At 42.6% G+C, this 27,825-nt stretch overlaps 2 protein-coding genes across 2 annotated transcripts; one reads left to right on the top strand and one right to left on the bottom strand.

The window, feature by feature from the left end:
* Window positions 1–1,040: 1,040 nt before the first annotated feature.
* LOC128500685 (uncharacterized) lies at window positions 1,041–7,960 on the bottom strand. Its single transcript, XM_053469929.1, has 4 exons — window positions 7,790–7,960; window positions 4,670–4,791; window positions 3,863–3,995; window positions 1,041–2,307 (listed from the first exon to the last, which is right to left on the bottom strand). The coding sequence occupies exons 2-4, from the start codon at window positions 4,721–4,723 to the stop codon at window positions 1,703–1,705; spliced, it is 792 nt and encodes a 263-aa protein (XP_053325904.1). The 5' UTR covers window positions 4,724–4,791; window positions 7,790–7,960; the 3' UTR covers window positions 1,041–1,702.
* Window positions 7,961–11,345: 3,385 nt separating this feature from the next.
* LOC128500689 (uncharacterized) lies at window positions 11,346–13,087 on the top strand. Its single transcript, XM_053469936.1, has 3 exons — window positions 11,346–11,564; window positions 11,821–12,757; window positions 12,955–13,087. The coding sequence occupies exons 1-2, from the start codon at window positions 11,375–11,377 to the stop codon at window positions 12,336–12,338; spliced, it is 708 nt and encodes a 235-aa protein (XP_053325911.1). The 5' UTR covers window positions 11,346–11,374; the 3' UTR covers window positions 12,339–12,757; window positions 12,955–13,087.
* Window positions 13,088–27,825: the final 14,738 nt, after the last annotated feature.

Genomic DNA, 27,825 nt, shown 5'->3' with positions numbered 1-27,825 from the left:
CTTATTCTCCTTAATCTGGATTTCTTGTGTTCTACTGATCTCTACATGAACACCAGAAAAAAATATCCTGGGGACATAATATGTGTATTAAAAAAAAACACATTAACTAGCTATATGAGTGTCCTTGGGTAGCCAGACGTAAAAGAGTTAAGAATCTTGGAGAATTCCCAATGGTGGCTTCATGGGAAATGACTAATGAGTAAAAGCATTGCTGATCCTATACTTAGTGTCTTCAGACTATAATTCCACCACGAGATCCTCCTTCACAGGAGTTCTCGAGTATAATTACCATGTTCATCACCAGGCCAATTAAATCAGAAGTTCACCTTTCTCCAGATTAATGATCATACATCACTGTATAATAATAATAATCGATAGTATCACATGTGCAGGCAATCCGAAATGGTTGGGTTTGGTCAGTGACGTCACTAGGGAGGTACGGCAGGTGCGGACCGCGCCGGGTGACTTCATCAGAAGCTGGCATCCTCTGGTGACCTGCCCCCCCCTCCACACGCGAGGATCAGTGACTAACTGTGTGTGTGAGACTGTGTGTATGTATGTATGTAACTGTGTGTGCATATGTGCTTGCGTGACTCTGTATGTGTTACCTTGTATATATGTGGTCTGGTACGGTAGGGGGTCCGTGGGGGTCACACCATGAGTTACCGCCCCAACCCTAGTGATGCCACTGGCTAGGTTCATGGCAATGTTAAGAAAATTAACGGAAAGTCATAGAAAGCTGGGGTGCCAGCCCCGTTCTATATTTCACTTTAGTTTCTGCGTTCATGTATTCTCATTTTGTCTGCTGAACCATGACAGCCGCGTCTGCCCTCCCGCTGCTTAATTCTATGGCGCTCTTATCCTTGTCTCTTATTTTATGGCTTCTGCATAACTTTTACGCAGCGTTCAATAAGACGGGGTGCCCACATACACAACGCGTCTCGAAGGAGCTCATTAGACCCAAGTTTTCAGCTGTTTACAACAACGTGGTCACATAGATTTGAATGTCAAACATTTTGAAACAAAGAAAACCTTCAATATTGATGTAAAAGCATTTTACTAAAATTTAGGATCCACTCAAATTTAAATGGGATAAAAGAATATATATATATCATGATTTTGCTGCAGAACATTATTTTTATGTTCACATCTGATTCTTGCAGACTGCGTTAAAGGGACTGGAAGTGCCCATTGAAGCAATTCTCTGTTTTTACAATTTACCTTATCAGCGTTTTATTGATATCGTAGTCAGGCGTGTGCGTCACACTGCAAACACGTGGATTTAAAATCTAACTAAGCGTCTTTACAATGTCATTTAATCAATGTCACCGTCCCAATGTCTGTTCACCCAGAATCAATTATATTTTCATATTAGCAAACAATTACAAATGATTTTTTTCAAAAATAAAAATATTATGAAGGGTGCAGAAGACAACCTGTAGTCCAAATTATTTTTTTCTACTCATGTGCTCTTTACAGATGTTATGGGTTGTAGACCATCAATAGCTGGAGAACCACAAGTTGCCTAAATCCATTATAGATGATTCATTCAAAAGTTTTCATATAGAACCTTCAGTCGTCCTCTACTGAGGAACTTCAATCTGGTCCCAACACACCTTTTTTGTGGCAAATGTATCCAATTCAGTTTATAATAAATTATGGCTGGTTTATTTTATTCCATGTATATCCATTCATTGGGATATTAAGGTGGCCATGTCCTCTCTAAGCCTTTTGATTTTCGCGGTAAAGGACTCGGCGACTCAAGACCTTTAGTGGTATTTTGGTTGATCTCGCAGTTCCGTACCGAGGAGCTCTGCTCTGTCTCATGCCGGGTCTCGGAGGAGTTCCGAGTTGCATTCGGGGTGCTCTGATTCCTATTAAGCAAGCCCAATTTCTGCAAAGCCTCTTGCCTGGCAGATATTGGGTTAAGAGCAGCCTGGGGTTGTTGTTTAGAAGCCCCAGAGAGTTCCGTTCCTTTAGAATGGTCTTCAGGAGAGAAGTTGACCTGCTGGCGGATGAAGCGGGCCCTTAGTTCCTGAACGTTAACCCCTGATTTCATTATAGTATCAAACTTCCTCAGATGGCTTGGATGGGAACCAGCAGATCTATGCCCCGTCTCGGGAGAAACCGTGATGGAGAAACCAGGTCCGTCCTCGGAGAAAGACTTTGTAATCTTCATCTTTGGCAAAGATGGTTCGGGTTCAGCTTTATCAGGCACCAGGGCACTTTCACCCAAACGTCGTTGATTTTTATCAAGCTTCCCTTCTGGGCAGTCATCTTTTGAATTGCTAAAATGTGCACTGCTTCCTATAAAAAGGTGAAAACCAACGGTGGAAAAGAAGCGACATTATACATGTTAACATAAGAACTTGCGTTGTTGAAGCACATGCACCCGCTATCATTTCATCTATAATTGGCCACATGAAACTGTAAACAATGGTCAAGCTACTAGAGGTGCAACATTGTAACATGTCCATCTATCTTCTCAACTCTGTACCTTCTATTATAAAAAACAACATGATTATGAGGTTTGTACCTTTAAATAATTATTGTCTTAACCGTATATTTAACTTAATTGATCCACTTCTGGATTGTAGGCTGGGACACAAATGTTCCCCAGCTTGAGGAGGCCAGATCTATGTTTTGCTCATGAACGGGCATATGTTGTATCTGAACCCAGATATTCATTTTTGGAAACACAGGGAAAAACATGATTTACATGCTTAGAAATACTCCGTAAACGAAAAGCCACATTGTTTTATTTTTTGTGTGGACATATTCCTGAGAAAAAGCCCCATGGTGCTGAATGCCAAACACCTGCTGCTTAAAGAAAACAAAATCTTAACGACGGCGTTGGGTTAATTAGTCTGAGCCTTAAAAATGCTCCACGCGAGTATTCAAATTGCCAAATAATACCTGCCACATCTGCCGCCTAACGAGGACCGGCTTGTGTTACCAGGCTCGGCAGCCGCCTGAAGATAGAAGGGCTGGATCAAAAATGGTTTATTGTCTGTCGTTAAGCGGCTTCTTGGAGATGCCACATACGTCAAGTCGGAATCTCATTATTTTCAGAACATTAAGTTGAAACCTTTTGCGACGCTCCAGCGAAAAGAAAAATATACACACAAGCATATTTTATCTTTCAGTTCTGCTTCCTTTACGAAAAATCCCCCTAAGGGATCGGTTACAGAGGCTTTTGGCTTCAAGTCTTCAAACAAAGAGCTTTGTAAGGTCAGCGAGCGAATGCACGGGAGGGGACGTCATCGAGAGGACGAGGAATCTTTCTGCTAATGGGGAAAGCCAGCAGGCTCGCCATTTCTCAACTTTCTACAGGACTTCCGGGCATTAAGAACTTTGCCTCCAGTTAGCAAAATTCTGTATTAACAGAAAGATTCGGATTCCATGCCAGTGATTCTATGAAGTGGTGCCATCACACCTCGAAGGAATGGTGCATTTGGGTTTAAACCCCTAGTTACATGTATTAAAATGCGCCTTTATATATATAAATAGATATATATAGATATATTTAAATATTTATTTATTTATTTATATTTTTAAAGGATTTCTAATGGCTACAAAGATAATAATTTGTCCGAATTTGTCGTAGTAACCGGGTTATGGGAACTGAACGTGTTGGATCAAGCCGAAAACATGGTCACATAACAGTTATAATGTATTGTGTTTGTAGGAGAGGGTCGAAGGGTGGCATGGTGTGAAGACAAAATGATGGAACTTGGAAAACAGTTTGCCAATCATATATATTTAAAGGTACAAAACACACATAACCCACTCCCAATAATCTTAATTGTACAAGAAGAATGCTGCATGCATTATATACACTACTTACCCCCCACATCTTTACCTTGTTCGGTATTAGCGTTTTCATCGTCATCATCATCATGATCATCGTCAGCATCTAGCGAGTCAATGGTCTCCAGGAGATATTGAAGGCACTCCTTCTCCTCGTCGGTTAGCCGGCAGAAGAAATCCTCACCCTGACGTACGGTTCATTGTGTTAGGACAGAAGTAGCCACCCTGAAGCTTTCATAATCTCATGGGTTATGGGAATTACTCTTTCCAGCTATTCATAATAAAGTAGCCATTCCAAAAACTGGCCTGGATTATCCTACCCCAAGAGCCTTAGACTTTAGGGGCATCCCAACCGCTGCATCGGGTGTCTCCTATTGTCTACTAAATTGAACACATTTTTATAATAAAATGCAGCATTAGAAATTCTATTGAATCTAGTTATGTTGAAATAGAAATAATTATTTAATCATGTAAAATTAGACATTTTTACAGGGAATACTTAATCATCATGTGACACAAAAGCAGGCACTGATAGGTTGTTGCCATTGGAACTGATAATCTTAATTAAAAATGTTTAAAATAATAAAATAGCAGATCTGTCTGTTTTAAAGAGCATTAGAAGAGCATTAAAGTTTTTCTTTTAAGTTTAAAGTACACAAACCGTGAAAAATATAGTGTTTGGGAAAGTGACGGACAAATATGGAATTCATTCTACTTGTTTTTTTCTCAAAAACACACCAATTTATGAATCTATTTTTAGAAATGGGCACGTTTATGGACATATGAGATGTTAACCTTTTCTTGGCATGATAGATCTGAGGTTTTAGACACCCACCCTAAAATAAAATAAAACATCTACCTCTAGACTGCTTGCGATGTCAGAATCCTCTTTTTTGTGCAAGGCTCCATCCATAATGATCTGCCGCCGTGCAGAAGTCCCGATCAGTTATGCCGCTTGGCCTTTATTCCCTGTTAATGGACCTGCAAAGTATACAACGCGCACAATACTCATAAAACGTCCTTTATTACAGAATGCATGCCGTCTTCCAGCACAGATAGTATCGTGTAGCAGCAAACAATAGGAGCTCCACGTTTACTTTTTACTGGTGTTTGTTTTAACAATCGTCTCCGTGTTTATGGTAAAAACCGTTGCGGTACGTGCTGAGTTACAGAAAATTGAAGTGTGACGTGGGTTCTCTCTCAAGGACAACTGCATGGTGTCTAGTTATATGAGGTCGAGTGAACGTAAGGGCGCCCCTTCCATGGAGCAAGAAGATATAAAGTGCATGATACCCTCAAAATGTGCTTGTTGTTCTTTGAGTGTGAGTTGAAGATATAGACATCTAACCCAGCTCCAACAGCCACCCTCTCTGAGCTGTAGTCCTAAATGCTAAGTAACAACATATGACATCATAACTCGGCACTCCATTTTTTAGGATGCTCGGCACCGAGCTGAAGTTACTTATAAAGGCCGTTCCAACAAGGCAGCCTGGTTGGGGAGATCAGTGATGTCCCTTATAACCGGCCCATGGACCAGAGGCGATATAGGGAGCCTGGTTGCCTAATAGGGCCATTGGCTCCCAATTATGTGTCAGAGGGGCTGCCGTCCCTGGACTTGCTGCCCTTGCCTTACTCAGCCTAGCCTAGAATATACCACTGGATATAAGGTTGCCATTTCAGCTGAGACTTCTACTTTCTTTTCGGAGGGATATCTGTTCTGATCTCGTCTGACATTAACTTTATGAAACTCGGTTACCTGACTCCCAACCTACAAACAAACGTACGTTATATGGTTGGATTGTCGACAACAGAGGATTGAAAATGTACCAAAGCAACACAAAAGCGGCAGTGTTCTGATGGAGTGGCAGGGTGCCATCGCAGAGTAAACTTTCCCATTTTGGTTCTCAGACTCAGGTGACCTTCACACAAAGCCCGGTAGCTCAAAGTAAACAGTTCTGCAATTAATAAACCTCTCCGACTTTTAGAAACAGATAACACAAACAGAAGGCATTGTATCTCCTTTGTCCATTCTCGTTGGATTCCCATCAGACACATAATACCTCTGCGTCCTCAGGGTTCCCTCTACGCCCAATGCGATTGTACGCGCAAAAGCCAAACGAAAGGCAAAGAAACAAACCGGCCACCGGACAATCGTGAAATAAAGGAGCTGACACGGGGAGGGGGCACTCTCCCAGGGAATTGATATATGAAACTTCTGTTCTTGTGAACCACAGCAGAGCGGCTTAAGGAGGATAATGTGTATTTTTCTTAATGTATCTTTCGGTCCTTTTAAACTTAAAACGCAAAGAGCGGCTCTCAATACCCAAACCGGACTCTCAATACCCAAACCGGACTCTCAATACCCAAACTGGACTCTCAATACCCAAACCGGACTCTCAATACCCAAACGGACGCTGTACTGTAATAGCGAGACGATGTGAGCCAGCAATTATCTGACAGTCGTTATTCTCAAACTATAGTGTCATCTATGTGCATTTGTCTGGTGTGCTTAATGGCCAGAAAGGGTCCGCACAAGAGGGTCCCGACCAAGTTGATTCCTGAACTCAGTTGCCATGGAGGAAGGCATGAGCAGGGCATGAATGTGCGCGGTGGGTGAGATGACCCCTAAGGTGGACAAGACCTACCTCTCCACTTCTGTGAAGCTGCACAAGGTGCTCAGATGATGGCAACAGGACAACTAAAACCAACACTCCCCCCATGGAAAATTAGGAAACTTGAATTTAAAGGCAAGATGACAAGTTGTCAGTAGTAGAATCGCCTACGTCGACAGCAACATTGTACAAGTGAACAGGAGTGCGATGTGACCCGAATAACGCCAAGCCACCCAAATTCTAAGAGTGCTCCTCCGACATTGAGCTCCAGATCTGACCTTCTCCAATAGTATAGAATTCTGCTAAAAAAAGGGCCGAGATCAGAGTCTTAGAATAAGTGAAGTCAAGAAATACATCAATATGAGAAGTTTCCTTCATGTGACGTCTCACCTTGTCAGTGTGATGATTGATAATCACGGGATACATAGTAATATTTTCACTCTGCAATGAATCAGCTTTCCTTTTTGGTTGCTGACCTTCAACTAGCAGCCGATAGACGACGAAAAGCTTGTTCCCTCACTGTTTACTCAGAGTTATTTAACGTTCGAGGTGTGACTCGCGTAGGTGAGCGGGGTAAATAAATATATCTGAACAGCAGCAGCGGGGTTACCTTAGAGCAACCCCCGACAACTAGATCAGATTTGGAACAACAATTCATATCATCCCCAGCCAGCGAAAAAGCTGAATAGAAAAGCCTTCTGTTATCTTAACTCTATTAGGTAATCCTGTGCCCCTTTTCTGCCGGCTGAGGGTGTTGGGATCAGGTGATAGATAATAGTTAACTCATAATATAACACGGACACAAACCTTAGAATTTCAAATGAAGTCATTTTTTTAACATGGGTTTTTTTACAAATAAAATGGGGAAAACTATAGACAAATAAATAAAAGTCCGCAAGACGTTAACGGTATTATTTGGATTTTCAGCCGTTGCCTGGAGCACCCTATAGCTTTACATCATTCCGGAATTCAATGCCTTGCTTTGGATACAAGATCAGAGTAAATAATTACAGCTTTTCCAGCCGGCAGCAGTGAACGATAATTATATGGTTGCAAACGGCTCGGATTTTCCTAGAAGTCTTATTCGCCTCGGACCGGTCTGTTACATTAAAGGTGGAGGACGGTGATCATGTTTCGTCTTTGACCGCGGAGCTTTTGGACTTTGAATATGATAAGACTGCCATTAAAACAACCGCAGCGTTCTATCAAAATCATATATTTAAAGGGGGCAGGATATTCTCCGTTTCATGAAAATTTGGAAGTATGATCAGATGTTTTATTTTCCTTTCTTCACAAGACCTGTGTCCGAAAATAGTGTGAAACTCTACAAAGTGGACTAGAACAAAGACACATTTCAGGTGCGTTACCTTTTAGGGTTCGCTGGGTTTAGCTGTTCCGTTCCTTATGTTCTTTCCTTTCCTTCTGGATGCATTTTCTCATCTGTTGTCCTTTTTAAGTCCAGCTCCACTGCTGAGCATCTGCTAGTCGTGGTCCCTGGGGGTGGAGAGTCACTCGAAGGGTCTCTTTCATGTAGGATCGGAAGTCAAGCACGTTACCTGCGATCACAGTCGGAAGAACACGTCGCCTTCCAAGCACGTTCCGAAAGGAAATAGACTTCACCTTGTCTGTAAAACAGGAAAGAACCCGCGGGATCATGTTTAATGGTGTAACTTTGCAAGCAAATAAAAAAAAAAAAACGAGCAACAAAAACTATGCAAACAGAGGCGTTCCCCGACCACAAAGGCCACTTTTCAGGGCTGGAGAAAGCTCAGGTAAGTGCGGACCTCACCCCCTCACCGCAGCTTCTATAGGCAATAAAACCTCGTCATGGTCATAAAAGGAAGAGCAGTTACTGCAGAATATAAAAAATACATTTTCAGCAGTAAATGGTCCTAAATGTAAAAGCAGGAAAAAAAAAATATATTAACCATTTCAGTGCTTTGCAAAGTCATGGACTGACCAAGAGACGCTCGGGTATCTCGGGTCACAAGGGCTGACGCTCTACATGCCACAGACATACGTCCATGCATCAGTAAAGCGGCCCCGTTCTTAATTTAAGAGGGTGACGTTATACACGTTTAACGCACGGATGTACGCTTTAGGTATGTTTTTAAGGGATGTGGAGAAACTGGTAGGGTAACCATGTTGAGCCGGTAACCATAACGTCTCTCACTTCTTTCCCACTGGAGGGGTCAAAGGGTAACACAGCAGCTCCCGTAACAACTTAACCAATGATTTAAGACGTGATACAATATAAGAACGTTATACCGACACTTTTTAGAACACTCCCAGCTGAGGTGGTAGAGGGAAATACAGTGAGGGTATTAAACATACATGGGATAGGGCATATGGCTCCTGAATCTAAGACGAGACCAACTACTGATTAAGGTTTACAGCAGGAGGAACGGGCAGACTAGACGGGGGCCGATCTGCTGGCAGATTTTGTGTTTCTAAGGTATGGGGAAGCGGACAATGGAGGCCCCCAAAGTCAATTTATTAGAATGATATTGGGAATATTTCATGAGCCATAGTTTAAAGGTTTTTTTTGGAATTAGTGTTTTTTTTTAGTTTTTCTGAAGAGAACTTTGGGGGATTAATACGATGGGGGGGTCACAAGGTGGGGGACGAAGGCGCTAAGTTAATAGTAGACCTGGAATTTTTTGATGACAGTCCCGGCTAACTCTTCAATGCAATACTTGTTGCCCACTCAACCTGCAATAATGCCGATGGCTTCGTAATATGTAGAAAGCACAATTATTAAAGATAACATAGGAAGGAAAGATAAATAGAATTTCTGGAACAAATGTATATGGTACTAGAATCTGAAGGTATTTTATCGACCATATAAGGACATCTAGGGGCTCGGCTTAGTTGTCCGCAGCAATAAAAATGCAATAATTTCGATGACGCATTACTTTGAAGGTATTTCCGGCTCGTTTGGTTCCTTTCAAGTCCATCTCGACTCCCACTTGTCATTGGTTAACAGTTTGGCCATATTAGTCATTGGTTCTGTTGTAATATTATCATTCATCATGATAAAAATACAACAAACCTATTTAGCAGATATTCAAAGAATTTATAGGATCATAAATTCTTTTCCACAACTATGTACAAAGTTACAGGTTCTAACCTTGGTTGGGACATGACCTATACCTTAAGTATGGAATTTGCCTGGACTGCCTGAACTATGCATATTGAGACTTTCCACGTACTTCTCCCCATTGTGTCTTAATGTGCGTTAATCTTATTGTCGGTTTTGTATATGGTTCACGTTCACTGCCTCTATTAATAAAACATAATGCAACACATGCAAGGAGAGAAAAATTTTGCTACTGTCGATAAAGTTTGTTGAAAAAAAAAAAGTCACCCTTGACTTCCTTTAACCAGGAAGTTAGCAGGATGCAGATGGGAGTGAGAAGCCGGCAGTGTTTTGTAAGGACTCCACCGTGAATAGGGATCAGTGGGGGAGGGGCAGGACATGACAGCTGCCGTACGGCAGGGCTTTAGCTCGTCCGTACATTGCTTCCGGAAATGTAACGATCTCAGCTTTAAATACATTACTGCTTGCATTACGGGAGGGAACGTATATAATGCAAGCGACGAGGGATGATGCACGGGGAGGGGGGACCCTATAGAGATTCTTTGCAATGAAGCAGAAAAAGGGGAAACAGATATTCTGTAAACCTGGGAATTTTTGGTATTATCCGGATTCGCCTTGGATCTCGGGTTTATTTTCCAACTTCGGGGTGAATGGGTAGGTTGTTGGAGGAGATCACACTGTGGGGGGGCTGCATATTCTTCGTGGACCTTAATGGTGGGCAACCGCCGCCATTAAATACCTGAAAGTTATAAATTATTATTATTATTTATGGATTTATTGTATTCCGCAGCGCTGTACAATGGGAAAATTAAATACTTTACTTATTCAACGTATCACATGTTCAGACACAGCATTTTAGGATTCCGTGTAACAATTCCGTATTCTTCTTCTAGGAACCAAGAAATCCAAAAACTCTTCGAGATATCATTACTGTGAGTGTTTTTGCCTTCTCCTGGATCAACGAATATGAGTTCGTGGCATGGTAGAACTTGATGGACTATGTGTCTTAAGATTTCTGTATAGAACGACTCAGATAACCAGATTCTGATAACCCAAAGAGGAGAAATCAGATAAAAAATCCTTAACAAAAGTCATAAGAAGGTACAGCTTTCCTGGTGGAAGTACAGAATTCCCTCCTTTCCCCCCAACTAGATGACAAGAGTTATCCCCCCTTCCCCTAGACAAGCAAATCCAGAACAGATGGTCCCAAATGGTAAACACAATTAACCGCTGGAGCTTAAAGGGTTAAAATCAGACATGTATAATAATGTACACATTTTGTAACTTACTGACCATAAGCGGAATCGCCTTTCTTCTCTTCCAGGCTCAAAACAAAAAAAAGATACAATGTATGATTAGACTTTGTTCTTTTGTGTTTTTCTCTCTTTTGGACTCAGGCGCTGAATTCTGTTTTTCTTTTTTAGAAAAGGATAATTTGCAGCCTGATTTTTGTGCCTCTGATGGATTTCGTCGCTGATTCACAGAGTCAAGGCGTTTGAAAGCGACCAACAAGTTTAAGAAGAAACATACAGGGCACGGTGGAAACATAAACTGTATCCATAGCATCGGTGGCCACCAGCCAAGCCCAAAGAAGTGTCAACGGACAATATTTGAGTTAACAACGGAATTCAAAAGGACTTTCAATCGTAGGTTTAATCCTTTGCTTCTCGACAACTACTCAACACTCCCCAATTTATCTTCTACTATTAGGAAATATTGTGGCTTCGATTATTTTTAAACCTATTCTTAGCATAACATAAAAAGAGCGAGTGTTTATTTTGCTTTAATTGTAGTTTTTTTCACCCGTTAGAAAAAAGAAATGAATAATTTGAGTTCCCACAATAACAGCGAAATGGACGGAGAGACGGAGAAAACGTCACAGCCGATCCCTCCGCTGCTTCAAGCAAAGAAGCGGAAACTGGTTTTGCATCTGGACTTGAATAATACCATCCTGGTGTCCGATGCGGCAACCGGTCAGGGACCCGGAGCAGCTCTGAACTCTTATCTCACCACGGTGGCCTGGGGGCAGTTCAGCGAAAGCGGTGAGTAGCAAGTCATTACGTCCGGTTCTAGTCATGCTATGTCTATAGAGCCTCTTTTGGGTTTAGAAACTCAGGATTCATGTTCCTGGTATTTATAATGCTTTAAAAGCAAAAAAACTATTTACTGTTATATATATAGTAACATAGTAAGCTACCACAGCCCATTAATCAACGTGTTTCCCAATAAGTGGCTTTTTTCATACTAGAATCAGAAATACTAATCAATATGGAGGTTGGTGCATGCATTTTATTTTAGGTGAGTGGCGGTGGCTGGAGGACTGTCTGTCAGTGATGCCTCCATCCAAAGACGCCATCAGCTATTATACTCAGTTTGGCCGTTGCTCAGACTTTGTAGACACCCAGTTGGGAAAAAGGTTTAAAGATGTCCACGCTCATCACATGCAGCTACTGGAATGGGAAGGAGAAGCAGACAAGGTCTTCGCACAGACCGGGGAAGATGGAAAGAGATACAACTGGATCCTGCCATCTTTCTTCTACCTGGTGGAGAGTCTATACAAACAAGGACGCCGGTTTTCGGTGATATTACGGACGTTCGGCACTGACCTTCCACTCGTGCTACAAGCCGTTCATTCAGCTTTCATGGGGAAGCATCCTCACCTTCCTCACCTGCGGAGTATTCCGGCAAGTATTATTGGGGTATTTTTTTCTTGTTTTAGGGAACAAAGCAGTGAGAGGTCAACAAGGTACTTTCAAGTAATATTAAACCTAGAAAAATTGCAGTTTAGTATTCTTTTTGAGCGGCTTCAATTTTGATGTCCAAAGTGTCAAATTTCCTATATTAAAATATCAAATTAAGGTTAAAGCAATAAAAAGGTCCAACCTTAGCCCACATCTGGTGTTATGTTGAGTCTTATAGGGCAATAATCCATTTGTATAGCGGATATTAAACTTTCTGGCAGCAAATTACCGTTGAGGAGGAGTTAAAAAGATAAGAAGGACTTTAAATGGCGGCGACAAATTTTTTTTGTAAAATGTGGAAATAATGTTGAGTTACACCCCGGATTTCCGCAGATCACCATAGATCAGACTCCAGGAAGGATCCGCTGCAGCAAGCGAGAGGCTGTGCTCACACGTGGATCGGATCGGATCTCAACGAAGGCGAAGGAGCGGAACCTCTACGACTATTTCAGCTCCATGAATGGAATTGGAGGGTTTCAGGATCACTTTGACTGGTAAGAAGCTATAAGATGTTCAGCTGAAGACTACGCATGTTCAGAAGCTTGAGCCCCTTATAGCCGTGTACAGATTTATAGCAATACGGTGCTCTGTACTTTAATAATCATATAGTGTATGTATTTATTACGAAACATGGAGTGTATTAAGTGCTTATCGTTACATTGTAATAATAAAGGCTTCTGATCCGTCCTAGGTGGGCTAGAAATAGTTTTTCAAGTACTGGTGGAAAACCATTCTGGATCAACCCCGGTGACTGTGACACCCAGCATATCATTATAGACGATAACATTCGACTGAATGAAGAAGATTCTATTGTCAACTGCCGGGTAAGTATTCATTAACCATCATGTTTGGAAATATTAGTTGTTTTCTGTGTGAGAATCTGGCACTGTAGTAAACGTGACCTATTCTTTTGTACTCAAGATGCTTTTGGAGGATAACGGGCGAGAGAGCAGAGCGGTCCCCACCTCGGAGCTGCACGACATCTGCTTGGTGCCGACAGACCTGCTCAGGGCCATTGCTGAGAAGGATTATTTCCTTAATTGCGTCACAACCTGCGAGGACAATTATGAGCGGTATCTGTCGGAGCTTCAGAGCGAATAGATGCCCGTTTCACCACCGTAGGTCACTTCGTTACTTTAGATCTGTTACACGGGGTCCAACCATCAGAGGTCAAGTCCGCAGACGTGAGTGGGCCGCTTTATTTATAGAACGGAGAGTAGATACTCATAAGCTTTCAGAACTTCAGAGGTTCCGTCTTCAGAGCCAAATAGTTAAGCCGGAGGATGGAGTTGATGCTCAGCCTCCTCCGCGTCTTGGCGCATGAGTTCAGTAGTCCACTCCATCCTCATAACCGGTGGAAAAGTAACACTTACTTCTGGCTGAGTCGGTCCCTTTAAACTCCTCTCTTCTTCTGATATTCCATTACATTTCTTGTAATCTACGCAAGGAGCGCGGCCAGGCAAACGCTGAAAGCAGAGGAGCCAACTCGTACGTCACTTGCTCAGGGAGTCTTTCTTTGCGCTGAAGGATCCTATAAACGGACTTCGTAACCATGGCACTGAAGGAAGAAACTAACTTTTATGATAAAAACTCCATACTGTATATCGCCAGTCTCCTCCAGTGACGTATACTCAGTAACTATATAGCAGGACTTCACTTACTCCTGTTAAAAGCTGCTTATTGTATCAGACTACTATTAAAGCGAAAGTTCCACTGGATGTTTTTTTTTTTTGCCACTTTATAAACTGTCAAAAGCACTGTTGCTATTTTTTTTTCTTGAATTCATATAAACTTCAGAGGGGGGCACCCTTTCATTTTGATTCATAACTTTAACCCAAAAAAACGCAAAACATTTCATAGACGATAACAAGTCACCGGTCCGGCGCGGAGATGTTCCTCACCCAGATAGCTACGTACGATCTGCTCGGTGTGGAGATATTCATAGTTGCCCCTAGGCAACTTGACAGGGGGAGATTTGAGCCCGTGCTTGGTTATTAATACATACAAATGAAGCATCAAGGGGCTCTCTAGGGCAAAGACCAAAGACCCCCCCCCGCTGGGGCTGTTGTGACCTCCTTTACCCCACTGCTCGTTTTATCCCATAAGACACAGCGATTACATCTGATTTCTACGACCATCGTGTTAAAAAGGACTTTATATTTCTGTAGCGCAGATCCGTAGGTTCTTCTTTTTAAATGACGGATAATTCCGCTGTCAGGAAGATGAGAGGCTGCTCGCGGTTTAATAGCTGTTATGGTTTATCCGCGTATTGTGCGGCAGATGGTTTACAGATCCCCACGCCGGGCCGATAAAAATGCTTTTGTGATGAAAGGTCAGAAAAATCAATAATGGAGGAGAAAAAAAACCAGAAGAGGGATATACTTTACAAAGACTGTGAGCCAGGAAGACACGGAGATATTAATAGTCGTTACGATTGTCTCGGCTCGGAATGATATGTCGTGGAAGCAGCAGTAACCCCCTTAAATGCTCGTGGAATGGAAAGATAAAAAGAACTTGTGTTTTTTCCCCATTATGTCAAATGTTTAATATGAGGTTTTCGGTACGAAGCACCGGAACGGACCCTCGGTACGCCATGTTGATTGACAGACCCGAGCTCCACGTGTAACTCCATCAACTCCGTGAAGGACACAAGCGATGGGCACGGGAAGTACGTCCAACGTTAGAGTACAACTCCCGTCAGCCCTGGCCAAAGTCCGGATTGCTCAAGGATGATAGGAGTTGCACTCTGATAGCAGTGGATCATCCCCATTTACCAACGCCCATTGCCTGTCTCAAACATTAAATACATTTCCGATCCATGCAGCAGTTAACAGGTTAAAATGAACCATTTTTGTCATCCCGACTATTTGACAGCCGCAGGAGTTGCTTCCCCGTCCCGGAGATGCATTTGGCGGCCGTCTCATGGGATCTCAGCTTCTTGTGCTGCTTTTTCTCCTGACAGCTAATGCTTTGGCCCCTGAAATGTAAATTTCGGCCGTTCCACCGGTAAACGCAGCGAATTAGCATTCCGGGAGTCTCCGGCCCCTTCTGTCTTATTTACACGGGCGACAAATTCCCAATCTGTTTTATTTTTATTTGTTCAGGTAAAGGACTGCTAATGATACCCATAACCAAGAGCTTTCTACATCAACCGGCCCCTGGGACTTTTCACGATATTAACCCTTTAACAAAGCTGGGTCCAATTATCCCTTTAGCTGCCTATGAGGAATACCCTATAATAAATACATCATGCAAAAGAAGAAAACAATTAAAAAAATTAAGAAAACAATTAAGGGTCCCTTAGTTTGAAATCCGTCGTAATCGGTCACATAAGTCATCGTTACTTGCAACGTTTCATATCAGAGCTTTTGCTTTAGTGGCGGGGCTTTATCAAAACTTTTTTATGCGAATTTGTGACTTATAGATACATGTTTAAGTAAAAAAAAAACATTTAGAAAAAGAATGATGTATTTAACATGTTTCCTGCTGTTTCTGGCCACATTATTGGGGCTTTTAAGGCTGTAGAACCTTCTGATACCCTCATACCCAGCAAACATTCTGAGCTCCTAGAAAAGAGGGGCAACAGGGAGGAAAGAGGGACACAGGGAGGAAAGAGGGGCATCGGGGGAGGAAGGGGGGGCATCAGGGGTGGAAAGATGGGCAGAGAGGTTTGCAGCACCTGTGGCCCCTGGTTGGAGAACCTCCGGTGTATATATATATATATATATATATATATATATATTGTTATAGATTATGTGCTAATATTCTTCGCACCGCATTGAATGGATTTTATGGATAATGTTCTCTGTTGAATTCTCCGTGGGTTCTTTGTAGACTAAATAGTTGAATTTATTAAGCTAACTATAGATGTTTATGCTCTTTTTTTCATCCATTGTACAGCGCTACGGAATTTGATGGCGCTATATGAAACAATAAATAATAATAATAATAATCCAGCACAATGACTTTAGAAATGTTTGGTTACACGAGTGGAAGTTGGGGAAATAATCCAATAAACGAAGGTTTCAGCATAGAATAACCCAAATGGGCTAATATCGCCCGACCCTTCCAAACTATTTTCACGTTTGGGGTTTGGTTCCGGCGGATTCCGAATTCTAATAGAGGACGTGGACTGAAGTGCCGAGGATTAACACGAACCACTGGAGGGCGCTAAAGTGCCAGACGTACAAGAGGTGATCCAGAGTTTGTTACCTTTGCAGGAGGATCTTCGGAATATTTACAAGCGTTTGCCTCCCATAAAGTTCTGCGTTTTGTGGCAGATGAGATCTTATTGGTAAAGATGAGATTAAAAAAATTATAATAATAAATAATAATTAAAAAAGCTAGCTGCCTGGAAATATAACTAACAGATATCGAGAAAAAAATTAATTTTTTTAACAATTGTAATTGAGAAACAGTAGTAAATTAGTAATTATACTTAAAGGTGACCAGTTTGCCAGATACATGGGTCCTAAAAACACAGTCAAATTGTATATTTTTAAGCATAAACTAGTATAAGATTATTTGGTTTTGGATCATTTATCTAGAGCTTTGATGACATGTTTTTGGCCCATAATGTAACCTCAGTCCTGACAAATGTTGAAGATCAAACTATTTTCATGATATCCCAAGACTGGCCTACCAGGGGCTCGGAAGCGTTTGAATTACAGTGAAGTGGCTCCGTACCCCAGCGTGCCTTCCTATCCTTTGGAGGAGAACCGCACCGTTCTATTTATTTCCTAAAATAATTGTAATATTGGTGGGAAATTAAGCGTTTTGACCTATTGTTCTTTTTTTTTTTTCTTGGTTTCTAATGAGTATAGGTGGGTAAAGATAATAGCGACCACTTTCTATTTATTGTATGGCTCTCTGCGGTGGGACTCTCCACTCTCCCCTCATTTGTTCGGGTATGCTGGGCAGGTGGTCCTGACCACGCCCACTTCATGTCCAGCCATGACCCTATTGGCCCAGTCATGCCCCTACCCTCCTCCAGCCACACCCCCAAACACAGGTGTCCCCAAGGATTTTGTTACACTGTTTCTACTGAAACGTGCTTAGAACGTCGGGAGGATTCACTGCACTCAGCGCCTGATTGGTTTATATTAAAGATGGAAAGACGGGTGAAAGACAATGTCCTAACATTACTGCCGAGGGGCTTTAAAAACACAGCCTCGAGGGGTACGAGGGGTTAACGCAAGTGATCAAAAGCTGCAACGTTAATGAATAGTATAATAAACTGGACAGGCGCACGGTTTTATCAGCACTATGATGCTTTAACTATCCAAGTGCCAGAGTGGAAAAGCAACACAGCGCCAAAGGAAAAGAAAACAGAAATATAAAATGTGATGGCAGATAGGATCAGTTTATCTAATCTGCCAAATCCTATGTAAATAAAATTCTCAAGAGAACATTTTGTCCACCCCAGGGGTATTCTTCCCCTACGTAACGGAACATGCAACATCACCCAACTCTGCGTCCAGATCAGAAGCAACTCCCATCATCCCAGCCGAGCATCAACACGAGGTAGGTGCCAATGATTAAGTGCTGTTTAAGTGCGAAACGCGTCTGGCGTCTCAGACCCCCCCCCCTTCCATTTTGGGGTCTTTCTCTTTTCCATTGCTGGACATCTCCTTTGTAGAAGTTGTAGTGATCAAGGGATGGCTTTTCCTTCTGTAAAGTGATTCCGCCCCCCCTACCAACCCACGCTGGGGGGCCATTCCATGTATCAACCAACCAAGGAATAAAGTGTTCCCTAATGCATCGTAAGCATTATTCCCAGTTATTCTCTAAAACTGGAATAAAGGCGCCCACACATCACTCCAGGTCAAGGGAGTAATCCGATATAGACATTATTATATATAGATATTCTGTAAATTAAGGTGAAAAACAAATAAATGCAAAGAGTTAAAACTCTCCGGAGTTGGATATTTTTTCTCCCTCTATAATTCCGATCTTGAAAAGAAGCCGAACAGAGACTGGAGAGAAGGCAAGAGAGAAAGGAGGGGAATGGGAGGAGGGACAGAAAGCCAGATAAAACGGTAAAAGCGAGAGAAAGCAGAACATGCACAAGTCTGCCAGCTGTTACAACCTCGACGGGATCAGCACACGGGACTGGAACCGGGAAAGCCTCTTCTATGACCTCGTAACCACCAAGGCGCGCTCGCCCTTTGGACGTTAGAAGTTATTTCCAACCGAATCCCAAAAAGTCCAATGGATTCGCCGTCCGGATACTCCTCAAGGTGATTATTATTTTTTTTTATACGTATCGATATATTGTTTAAAACCCACAGGTTGACGATAATGTGAGATTTATGCCCTCGATCGGGTCGTATAAACCAGGCACGGGGTCTTTGTACAAAGCAGGGGGAACGGTTATGTAATTCCGAAACGACAGGCATGCCGGCTAAAGTAGGCAGCCTGGAATCCCCGATCCAACTCCGGATTATTATTAAGATCCATGATCTAAAACAATAAAGCAGATTATATATACATTTCATATAATAAATACAGTATCCGCTGCCAAGGTCACGCCGAGTAGGCACAGTGACCCGTATACGCTGTACACACCATTTAACAGATACTTTAATTTAAAAAAATCATCTTTTTACCCAATCTTGGGGGAGATAGCGGCCCTGGGATGAGGGTCCTGGGATTTGGGGGACACATGGTGTGGAAACCCAAGGTCTTGTGCAATATGGAGGTAACCTTGAAAGTTTGTTGAGACCCTTACTGCCCTTAGGGTACATTTTAAGTTTAACTCTTTCTGGATCAGATGAGGCAGCAGCGCAGCGCCCTGTTTACTCTGACATTAAAAGGCAAAACAGAGTGTAAAGTGTTAAAAGTAATATGGATAGAGCCAAAAGCAGAAAATTATTATTATTTATTATTATTATTATTACTATATTATTATTATTCTCTGACAAACATCTCACTGATTCAGCACTGGTTAATCTGTTAGTGTTATATAAATAAAAGAAAATAATTCTAACAATAATAATAATAATAAATAAAGAATAATAATAATAAACAATTAAAAATGTATTATTATAAGGGGTAAAATATAAGTTTTTTTTAATTTTTTTTAACGCTTACCTGACGCATATTAACTAAACATACAAAGTGATGGAACGTTAATCCTCACCCTGTTTACTAGACGGGTGACCCCCGAATGACACCCCGCACCCCTTTACAATGTGAACTCCCAGCTATAAATTACGCAAAGCAACAAATATCCCCAGCATTGATTTTCTCTCTTTTAAAGAAATTCGCCTGTTTCAGATGGCTGCTTTCTTTTGATTTTTAAGTCCATTGAGTGACGCAGCCTTCGGACGGGGACGTGTTCTATAATCCCGCGTTCATCCATAAAGTCTACGAATGCGGATGCATGCGCAACATTCTATGGAGAGGACACTCAGCACCTGAAGGAGGTGGTTTTGTTCCTCCAGAATGTTGGGGCGCAATATGTGTCTGGATACAATATAATTTATTATTATTTTATTATTATTATTTTATTTATTATTATTTTATGTAGCGCCATCATATTCAGTAGCGCTGTACATTTGGAAGTCCGCTAAAACATTCAGAATGTTAGGATCCGTGTCCATTCCGTTTTAATGATAGTAAAAACCTAAAACGCTGAAACTTTTGTTAGAGGAAGAGCGTTTTCCTTAAGGGTGAGACGTTATTTTAAGGACGTAGAGTTTGACGAAGAATGAAGGCTCCCATCACTCTCATCCAACCAGCAATAACCCAACAGCTGAAATCAAAGGAATTGATATATTAGATGGGATATTTAGGTGAAAGTGATGCCCTTTATTGGGTGAATTGGAAGATGTATAAGCTTTGAGGGCCTTTCGAGTCTCTTCTTCAGATGGATACCATTAAAAGGGGTCAACTTCGACCAAAGACGGACGTGCAGATATGTGCTGCGTATCGATTGTCTCGTCCTGATATTTGTGGTGGGGCCAGTATTGTCTTTTCCCGTTGGGATTGGTGGATTTCAGTAGCAAATGCGTAGATCAAAGGATAATGATGAAAAGCTGGCGCGCATGCTCAATGCATCGCTAGTGCTCCCACAATGCATGTATAACCTGCAGTACATGCTGGCGGGTACGAGAGAGTAATGTGTGCAATGTACAGCGCTACCGAGTATGATGGCGCTATATAAAACAATAAATAATAATGATTTCCGCTTCCAGGGTAAGGGCGAATGCCTCTGACGGATCAGGGTGCAGCGATAAAACATTTATTGCATGAAATCTTGAGAAAACTATAACGAATCACATGGTTACAGCCGGCCAATGAAAGAAATGCAGCAACTTGCGTTCCTGCAACGCCCATCCCTGGGTGATGGGAGTTATAGTCCAAATACTAACCGGACAGCCTATGCTAGGACATGATGTAGTGCATTATTTCAGCTGAAAATCAATTTTCCCTCCTCAATTCACATCCCCAATGGATTGGCTGCTTCGTTTGTCTCTGCTTCGCACAAATCCGATCCCTTTAAGGTCAGGGGGAGTTTTTTGGTTTATTCGACGGACCCCCCTACCCGCCCTATCCCTTTAAATAGAAAAACCTGCCATTATATATATATAAATATATACATCCAACGCGTTTCACACTCAGTCTCAGCAGACTTAACCTCCACACCTTTTTCAGTAGACTTTCTATATCACATCATATCAGTATATATCGGCCCATCTCGTCGTCCTGCGTTTCCTGCTGTAAAAACCTTAATCAGTCGCTGGTCTCGTCTTAGATTCAGGAGCTGTATGTCTATCCCATGCATGTTTAAAACCCTCACTGGATGACCCTCTACCACTTCTGCTGGGAGACTCTTCCACATTCCTACCACCCTTCCTTACATTTAACCTAAGCCTTTGACCCTGTAGTTTTAGATTATGGCCTCTCGTTCATTTCTCCTCCTGTGAATTAAACGTCCCTTCTGTACTTGAAATCCATTTACATCTCTCTCTCCTCTCTCCTCTCTCCTCTCTCCCTCTCTCTCGCTCTCTCTCTCTTTTCTTTTTTCTCTCCTCCGTTAATCCTGCTCGGTTGGTAACAGTGTTAGAACCATTTGGTAAATTACTTCATAGATCTCCAAGCAATCAAAAAGTTATTTTTAAAGCTCCCACAGTAAGTCTGACCGTTCCCGGCTCTGCTGCTAATTCCTGTTTAGCTCCAAATTTACACGACTGTTCAAAAGTTTGGGGTCGCTTAGAAATGACCTTGTTTTTGAAAGAAAAGCACAATTTGTTCATTAGAATAACATGAAATGGATCAGCGCAGACGGGGTTAATGCTGTAAATGACTGTTGTAGCTGGAAATGGCTGATTTTAAATTGAATCTCTTCATAGGTGTACAGAATCCCTTTATCACTCCCATCACTCCTGTGTTCCAATGGCCCTTTATCACTCCCATCACTCCTGTGTTCCAATGGCCCTTTATCACTCCCATCACTCCTGTGTTCCAATGGCACGTTGTGTTCGCTGATCCAAGTTTAAGTTTAAAAGGCTAATTGATGGTTAGAAACCCTTTTTGTAATTATGTTACAGCCAGAAATGTCCTTGTTTTCCATGAAAACTGCTGAGTGACCCCAAACTTTTGAACAGTATCGTGTATATGACTAATTAGCACCAAAGCCCCATTCAGTACATCGACGACCTTTTTCTGTTTTAATGGTGCGGCAGTCGGAAGGGCAAAGGTCGCCGTTCCTCTTAGCGTCACCATGCGGTCCCTTTAATTAAGGACGTCAATGATAAAAGCCCCAGCCTTCGCTGCACAGAAATGGTGATTTTTAGTCACCGGATTTATATCCTGAACGCGGGGCGCTGGAAGGGATTGCCCGCCACGTTTCTTTAATACGCAGGATTTCTGACAGGTGTCACGCGTAGCTTTTTATAGGCTCCCTATGAATAAAAGCAGCATTATAACGAGTCAGGTGCACCGGCTCTGCAGCGCGTCGCGCACCTTCTACCCGCGCAGCCTGCGCATTATAGATAACGCGGTTCGGGACCAAAGCGAAAACCCCCCAGAAAAAAATAAATAAAAAATAGGCTTTTCTACACCGTTTCTGGCGTGCGTCCAACATCCGAAAGCAGAGGAAGAATGGAATAACCGATTCGTTTCGCATAACGACCGCTCAGGCAGGTGCGCGGCAAGAATGGCGGTATTTCTGGGCTTTATCGACTAAATGTAGGGATATTGGATTTCTTGAAAAACGCAGAATTGTCGTCATTCTTCCTTCGCTACGATTTAGCGGGTTAAATGAATCGTAATTTAACGTTTTGGGATATTACTCATCCTTAATGATAGCATTTTTGGTAAGGGTGAGGTTGGGGCGCAATAACAAAATATATCATGGCTAGAGCTGTCTTAAGGGCAAAAGGGACAAGCGCCCCCAGCTTGGCCTTACCGTAGGGGTCCGAGGCAGCTGCCCATAGGCCCATGGGGGACATGACTATATTGGGGGCCCGCTGGGAGAGGCTTTCCTGGGACCCCATTGTTATTGAGGGTAGAAATCAACACCAATGTTGGGTGATGAAACCATAAAGCTGCTGGATTCCAAACAGACGGCAACGGAATCTTAGAGAAAATCAAGTAATCCTGGGATAATTCATTAAAAAAAAAGGTTAAATCAAGCCGATCAGTCAGTTTCTTACAGGATGTGGGTAGATACTTTACTGAGAGGGTGGTAGATACATGGAACGGTCTCCCAGCAGAAGAGGCAACTGGGGTATTTACTTATTTTCCAGATACCTTTTTGCGAAAACTAAATTAGTGCTAAGGGAACGTTCTTAGTTTTTTTTTAAGGAATTTAAGAAAAAAGCCATAAAATATTATACTAAAGAATGAAGAGTTTAGTAACCGGACTCCGCCCCCGAGCTCTATATCTCTATATGCACCGGATGGAGCTGTCGCCTACGCTGTGCGCTTGGCGTTACTATATATATATATATATTCTGTATACACGCAGAGCGTCTCCGGGGGATGAGCGTTAATTACATGAAAGAAACCCGAGATCAGGGATTCCCAAAGACAGGAAACCCGAGACCGTTTGAAAAGAGCAGACACCGCAGTTCAGTTACTCTCTGGCCCTCGCCGGCCCCCTCACACATTCATGCAGATGGGAACGTCCAAGTGTCAATCAGCCTGCCGAGAGCCATAGAATCTGCCGGCAGATCGGCCCCACCCGGCCCCCGTCCAGTCTGCCCGTTTCTCCTGCTGTAAAGACTCAAACCTTAATCAGTCGTTGGTCTCGTCTTAGATTCAGGAGCCGTATGTCTATCCCATGCGTGTTTAAATCCCCTCGCTGTATTACCCTCTACCACTTCTGCTGGGAGGCTGCTCCATTTATCTACTACCCTCTCAGGGAACTAACACTTCCTTCCATTCCATCTAAGTGTCTGACCCTCTAGCCTACCGCAGATATCAGAGAGGATCGCGCCCAGGGGGTAGCGAGAACAGAGAACGCTGGCGCCGACGGCACAAACAGAACGGCAGAAAAGCTTTCGATCCGCCCGGAGGCTCGATCTAATCCGCTTTACAGCTGGAAGCGTCCTGCGCATGTTATCCCGCGGTAATTGATTACCGAAGCTTCCCTCCTTTGATGCTCTGCCAGGAAACGTTTGGCAGACAAATGATCCAAAATCTCGTGGTTTCCGTAAAAAAAAAAAAAAAAAAACTTTTTCTGTTATTCATTCCTTTAAAGATAAAGTAAAGACTCGTTTGGCTCTTAAAGAGTTAAGATTAATAATGCTGGTTAGGGGCCGGCCCGGGTGGCTCATCGCCTCGCCCGGTGAGCCCACAGAGATAATTGGTAGCAATTTTCTTTAAGACGAACGTCGCTGCTTCTCGGGGGTTAAAGCCGCCTTCACTAAACGAGTTCTCGGCTCATGCGCGGTCTCTGCGTGCCGTGGGGGTCTATCACGTCGCGAGGGGAGACATTGTAGACGGCTGGCCCTGGGGGGGTCATCGTTCCCGCGAAGGGGTGATTTGCATCTTATGAATAAGCAAGAGACACAAAAAGTGCCTTTTCTGGATAGTTTGAATTAAAGATATTATACTAGGGTAGTAGATAAGGTAGTAGATAAGTGGAACAGCCTCTCAGTAGAGCTGGTAGAGGGTAATACAGTAAGGGTATTAAACATGCATGGGACAGACATACGGCTCCTGAATCTAAGACGAGACCAGCGACTGATTCAGGAGTCATATGCCTATCCAATGCATGTTTAAATCCCCTCGCTGTATTACCCTCTACCCCTTGTACTGAGAGGCTGTTCCACTAATCCACAACTCTAACAGTAGCGTAAACTTTGTTGTTATTATTATTATTATTAAGGTACATGATCACAGGCACGACTGTGTTTGAAGAGTCCCGCCGAACTCCTAATCTAAAAATAACAGAATAATTAAAAATGGAAATATTGTTGCAAAACAAACAAACAACAAAAAAAACGATAATAATATCATCGTCCTGAACGGCAGGCAGCGGGACCCGCATCGGCGAACAAAGGCGAAAATTGATTCTAACGGAACCTTTTCATTCCCGCCGGGTTCCTAAATAACACGCGGGGGGCGCATCAGCCGAGCTCCTAATGGGATTAAAATGATCCGCTTCCCAACATGCGCAGCAATCCGGCCTCGTCGGCTCTCCCCGTTCGAACAATGGATCGGTGCAAACGATTCCTTTCCCTTTTCTTGGCTTGTTTGCGGAAGGCATGCGCGTGGCGGGGCCTCGGGATCTGTAATACCTCATTTATATTTCATGGCCTCCTCTTGTAAATAATTTATCTCGGGGCTTTTAAGCTGTTAGAGCTCCTAATTTGGGCCGGCCCGAGACAAATGAGACGGAAAATCCGTACAGCGGCCCGTTATCCATGATTTATATCGCTGCGTTATCTCGCGCTGGCTGCTCTCCGACAAACAGCCGTCCAAATGGCGCTCGCTGGGAGTGATGGGTGCTTCTGGGAAATATTAACCCCTTCGCTACTAAAGAAAGACGGAAGATTCCGCACAGAAGTCCTGACCAAGACAACTTAAACGGAACCCCGGCTTCTGGATAAAGTATCCGCCTAAAACGTTGCGAAATATTCATGCAAATCGTCCTAAAAAAGAAATTGCCCCCAAAATAACATGTGTTTTCCTGGATCTGCCTTTTTATATCTCCGCTATGCATTTGTTTAGATTAAAATAAGACGTGTGCTTTTTAAGAAGCCTTTTTTGGGGTTTCTATAGTAACAACCTATCAGTGCCTGCTTGGGCGTCACATGACAATTAAGGGCTCCTGGCAAAAAAACAGTAAAGGAGCATTTGGCGATAATAGAATTATTACAAAAGCGGTTATTTTAGGAAAGTGCTCGCTGTATGGGCAGAACTGCGAGTGCATTGATAAATCACAAGATATATCACGTGATGGCACGGTATGTAAATTATTATTATTCTAATTAGAGGTTCATTTGCATGCGGTGTTGCACCTGGGAGGAGCCACGGGTATAAATACATTTATATATAGGAGGATATTATTGGATTATATTCTGCTGACCCCCTGAGATTCGGCTTTTTACATTCGCTCTGTAAATATACGCAGTTATTTATATTTGACACCAAGCATTACTTTTCAGAAGATTTGAAGACACCAGCATCAGCATATCTCCCATGTGTCCCAGTTTTCATGGGACAGTCCTGATTTCAGGACAGTGTCCCACCTAGTTGCACCGCTGTCCCATTTTTTATGGGCAGTGGAGATCGTGGGCTGGTGGGGCAGATCCTCTAAGGACCGGGATAAGGATCTAAGATCAGTAGAGTATTAATTGGGTTAATTAGGGTTCAAGAGTTCCATTACCAAAAAAAAAATCACTATTCTTTTCCTAAAATGATTTTTCCAAAATGCTGATACTCTTTTATACCGCCCAAATGTCCCTGTTAAGGAGGGTCAGTCCATCATTGGGCCCCTAATTCCCGATGCCCCTCTTTCCTCCCCTGATGCCCCTCTTTTTCCAGGAGCTCGGAATGTTTGCTGGGTATGAGGGCATCGCAGGGTTCTACAGCCCTAAAAACCCCGATAATGTGTATAGAAACAGCAGGGAATGACTTTATAAATGAAATAATGTAAATAAAATCCATTCTTCTTCTGAATGACCAACAATAGCTATCAATAGGATGAAAAATCGCATTAAGATTCTTTCCTGTCCACAGAGAGTCGTAGTAACGCTGTAACGAAGCAATATATCTCTAGTATAGGTTACCCGGGTCAGAGGAACGTAACGGTACATTTCAGATTTTTGATTGGTAACATAGTAACATCATTCAGGTTGACAAAGTCCATCAAGTTCAACCTTGCTGTTGATCCAGAAGATCATTGTGATGACAACCGCGGGAAAGGCAATAAATCTCCTTCCAGTTGATATCTAATCCCCACAAATGTAAGGTCCATGTCAACAATAATATATTAGAAAGACGCGTTGAGTTTTTGTTGTTCCTGGCCAATATTAGACCTCTAGCTGGACTTCTGGTGGTTGTAACCTCAAGAGTAGGATAAGAACACAACCAAAAAACTTTATCTCTGATGTAATTGTATAAAACTTGGATCATATTGGGTGAAATGAAGGGTGAACAGATAATTCTAATTGGTAAACAGACCCCCTTCCCATGAAACCGGTGGACAGGAGGAACTTCACTGTCTCTCGGCACTTACCCTACACTTTCGGGGTTTTCTTATTCGGCTTTGAGGGCACCTCGGATGTTTGGCTTCAGGTCACGTACCTTGGAACCGTTAACAACTGTTCCGGAGTCCCAGCACAGTCTGAAAGCGAGTAGATCATAGGACAGCGCTCAGTCAAGAGCAAGGCACGACTGAATAATTCATCAAGAAAGCAGGACCAGATACGCCGAGACATTTGTGTCACTTAAATTATGTACCATGAAAACAGCTCCGACTAAGCGGCTCATCGACAAATATTAGAAGCTTCTGTTCCCTTGTGGAGGTTACACTTCACAACTAAAATTAAGCAGTTACACACAATGACATTTAATTTAATACCGTGACAAAAAAATAGATAGTTTAGCTTGATAGCCTTACGGGGGGTAACGTCACATGGAGAGGAACCGGGCCTTTTTCGCACTTGATTAAACCTTCAAGTTTCTGCCAGACTAACCCATCATCCTAAACGGGACATCCATTCAAGAACGATTTTCACCGGGTCATTCCAAGAATTCATACGCGGGAAATAAGATCTATCTGATGTCCTTTCGTGTGAACCATATCTAGAATCAACAAATTCCACAATTTTAATTGGAATCAGCTAATCTGTTATAAATGTTTCATTACGTCACAGTTGGACCGTGCAGTTCATCTATTTTGAGTAGCACCATCCAACTGTGTCCTCTTTGTGTCCCAGTGACAAAAATCACAGCGCGATGGAACCCTGAAGATCTTCACTTGTTACTTTTGTATCTTCCTTGTCTCTCCAGGGGGCAGGTCAGCTGACGAGACCAGATGTTCCACCACCTGCATGACATTGGAGCCAAGCCGGGTAGCAGCTACTGCAGGTGAAGCACACGA

Source organism: Spea bombifrons, chromosome 6 (genome assembly GCF_027358695.1).
Source record: "Spea bombifrons isolate aSpeBom1 chromosome 6, aSpeBom1.2.pri, whole genome shotgun sequence".
NCBI lineage: Eukaryota > Metazoa > Chordata > Amphibia > Anura > Pelobatidae > Spea > Spea bombifrons.
Note: the sequence above shows the minus strand (reverse complement) of the source record. Positions and strands in the feature narration are given on the sequence as shown.

What these genes read in the sequence shown, in the direction of transcription:
- LOC128500685 (XM_053469929.1), bottom strand. Translation starts at nt 4,723, where the DNA reads ATGGATGGAGCCTTGCACAAAAAAGAGGATTCTGACATCGCAAGCAGT. An exon ending in ACATCGCAAGCAGTCTAGAG is followed by an intron (nt 3,996 to 4,669) that starts GTAGATGTTTTA and finishes ACCGTACGTCAG; the next exon opens with GGTGAGGATTTCTTCTGCCG. An exon ending in AAACGCTAATACCGAACAAG is followed by an intron (nt 2,308 to 3,862) that starts GTAAAGATGTGG and finishes ACCTTTTTATAG; the next exon opens with GAAGCAGTGCACATTTTAGC.
- LOC128500689 (XM_053469936.1), top strand. Translation starts at nt 11,375, where the DNA reads ATGGACGGAGAGACGGAGAAAACGTCACAGCCGATCCCTCCGCTGCTT. An exon ending in GGGGCAGTTCAGCGAAAGCG is followed by an intron (nt 11,565 to 11,820) that starts GTGAGTAGCAAG and finishes ATTTTATTTTAG; the next exon opens with GTGAGTGGCGGTGGCTGGAG.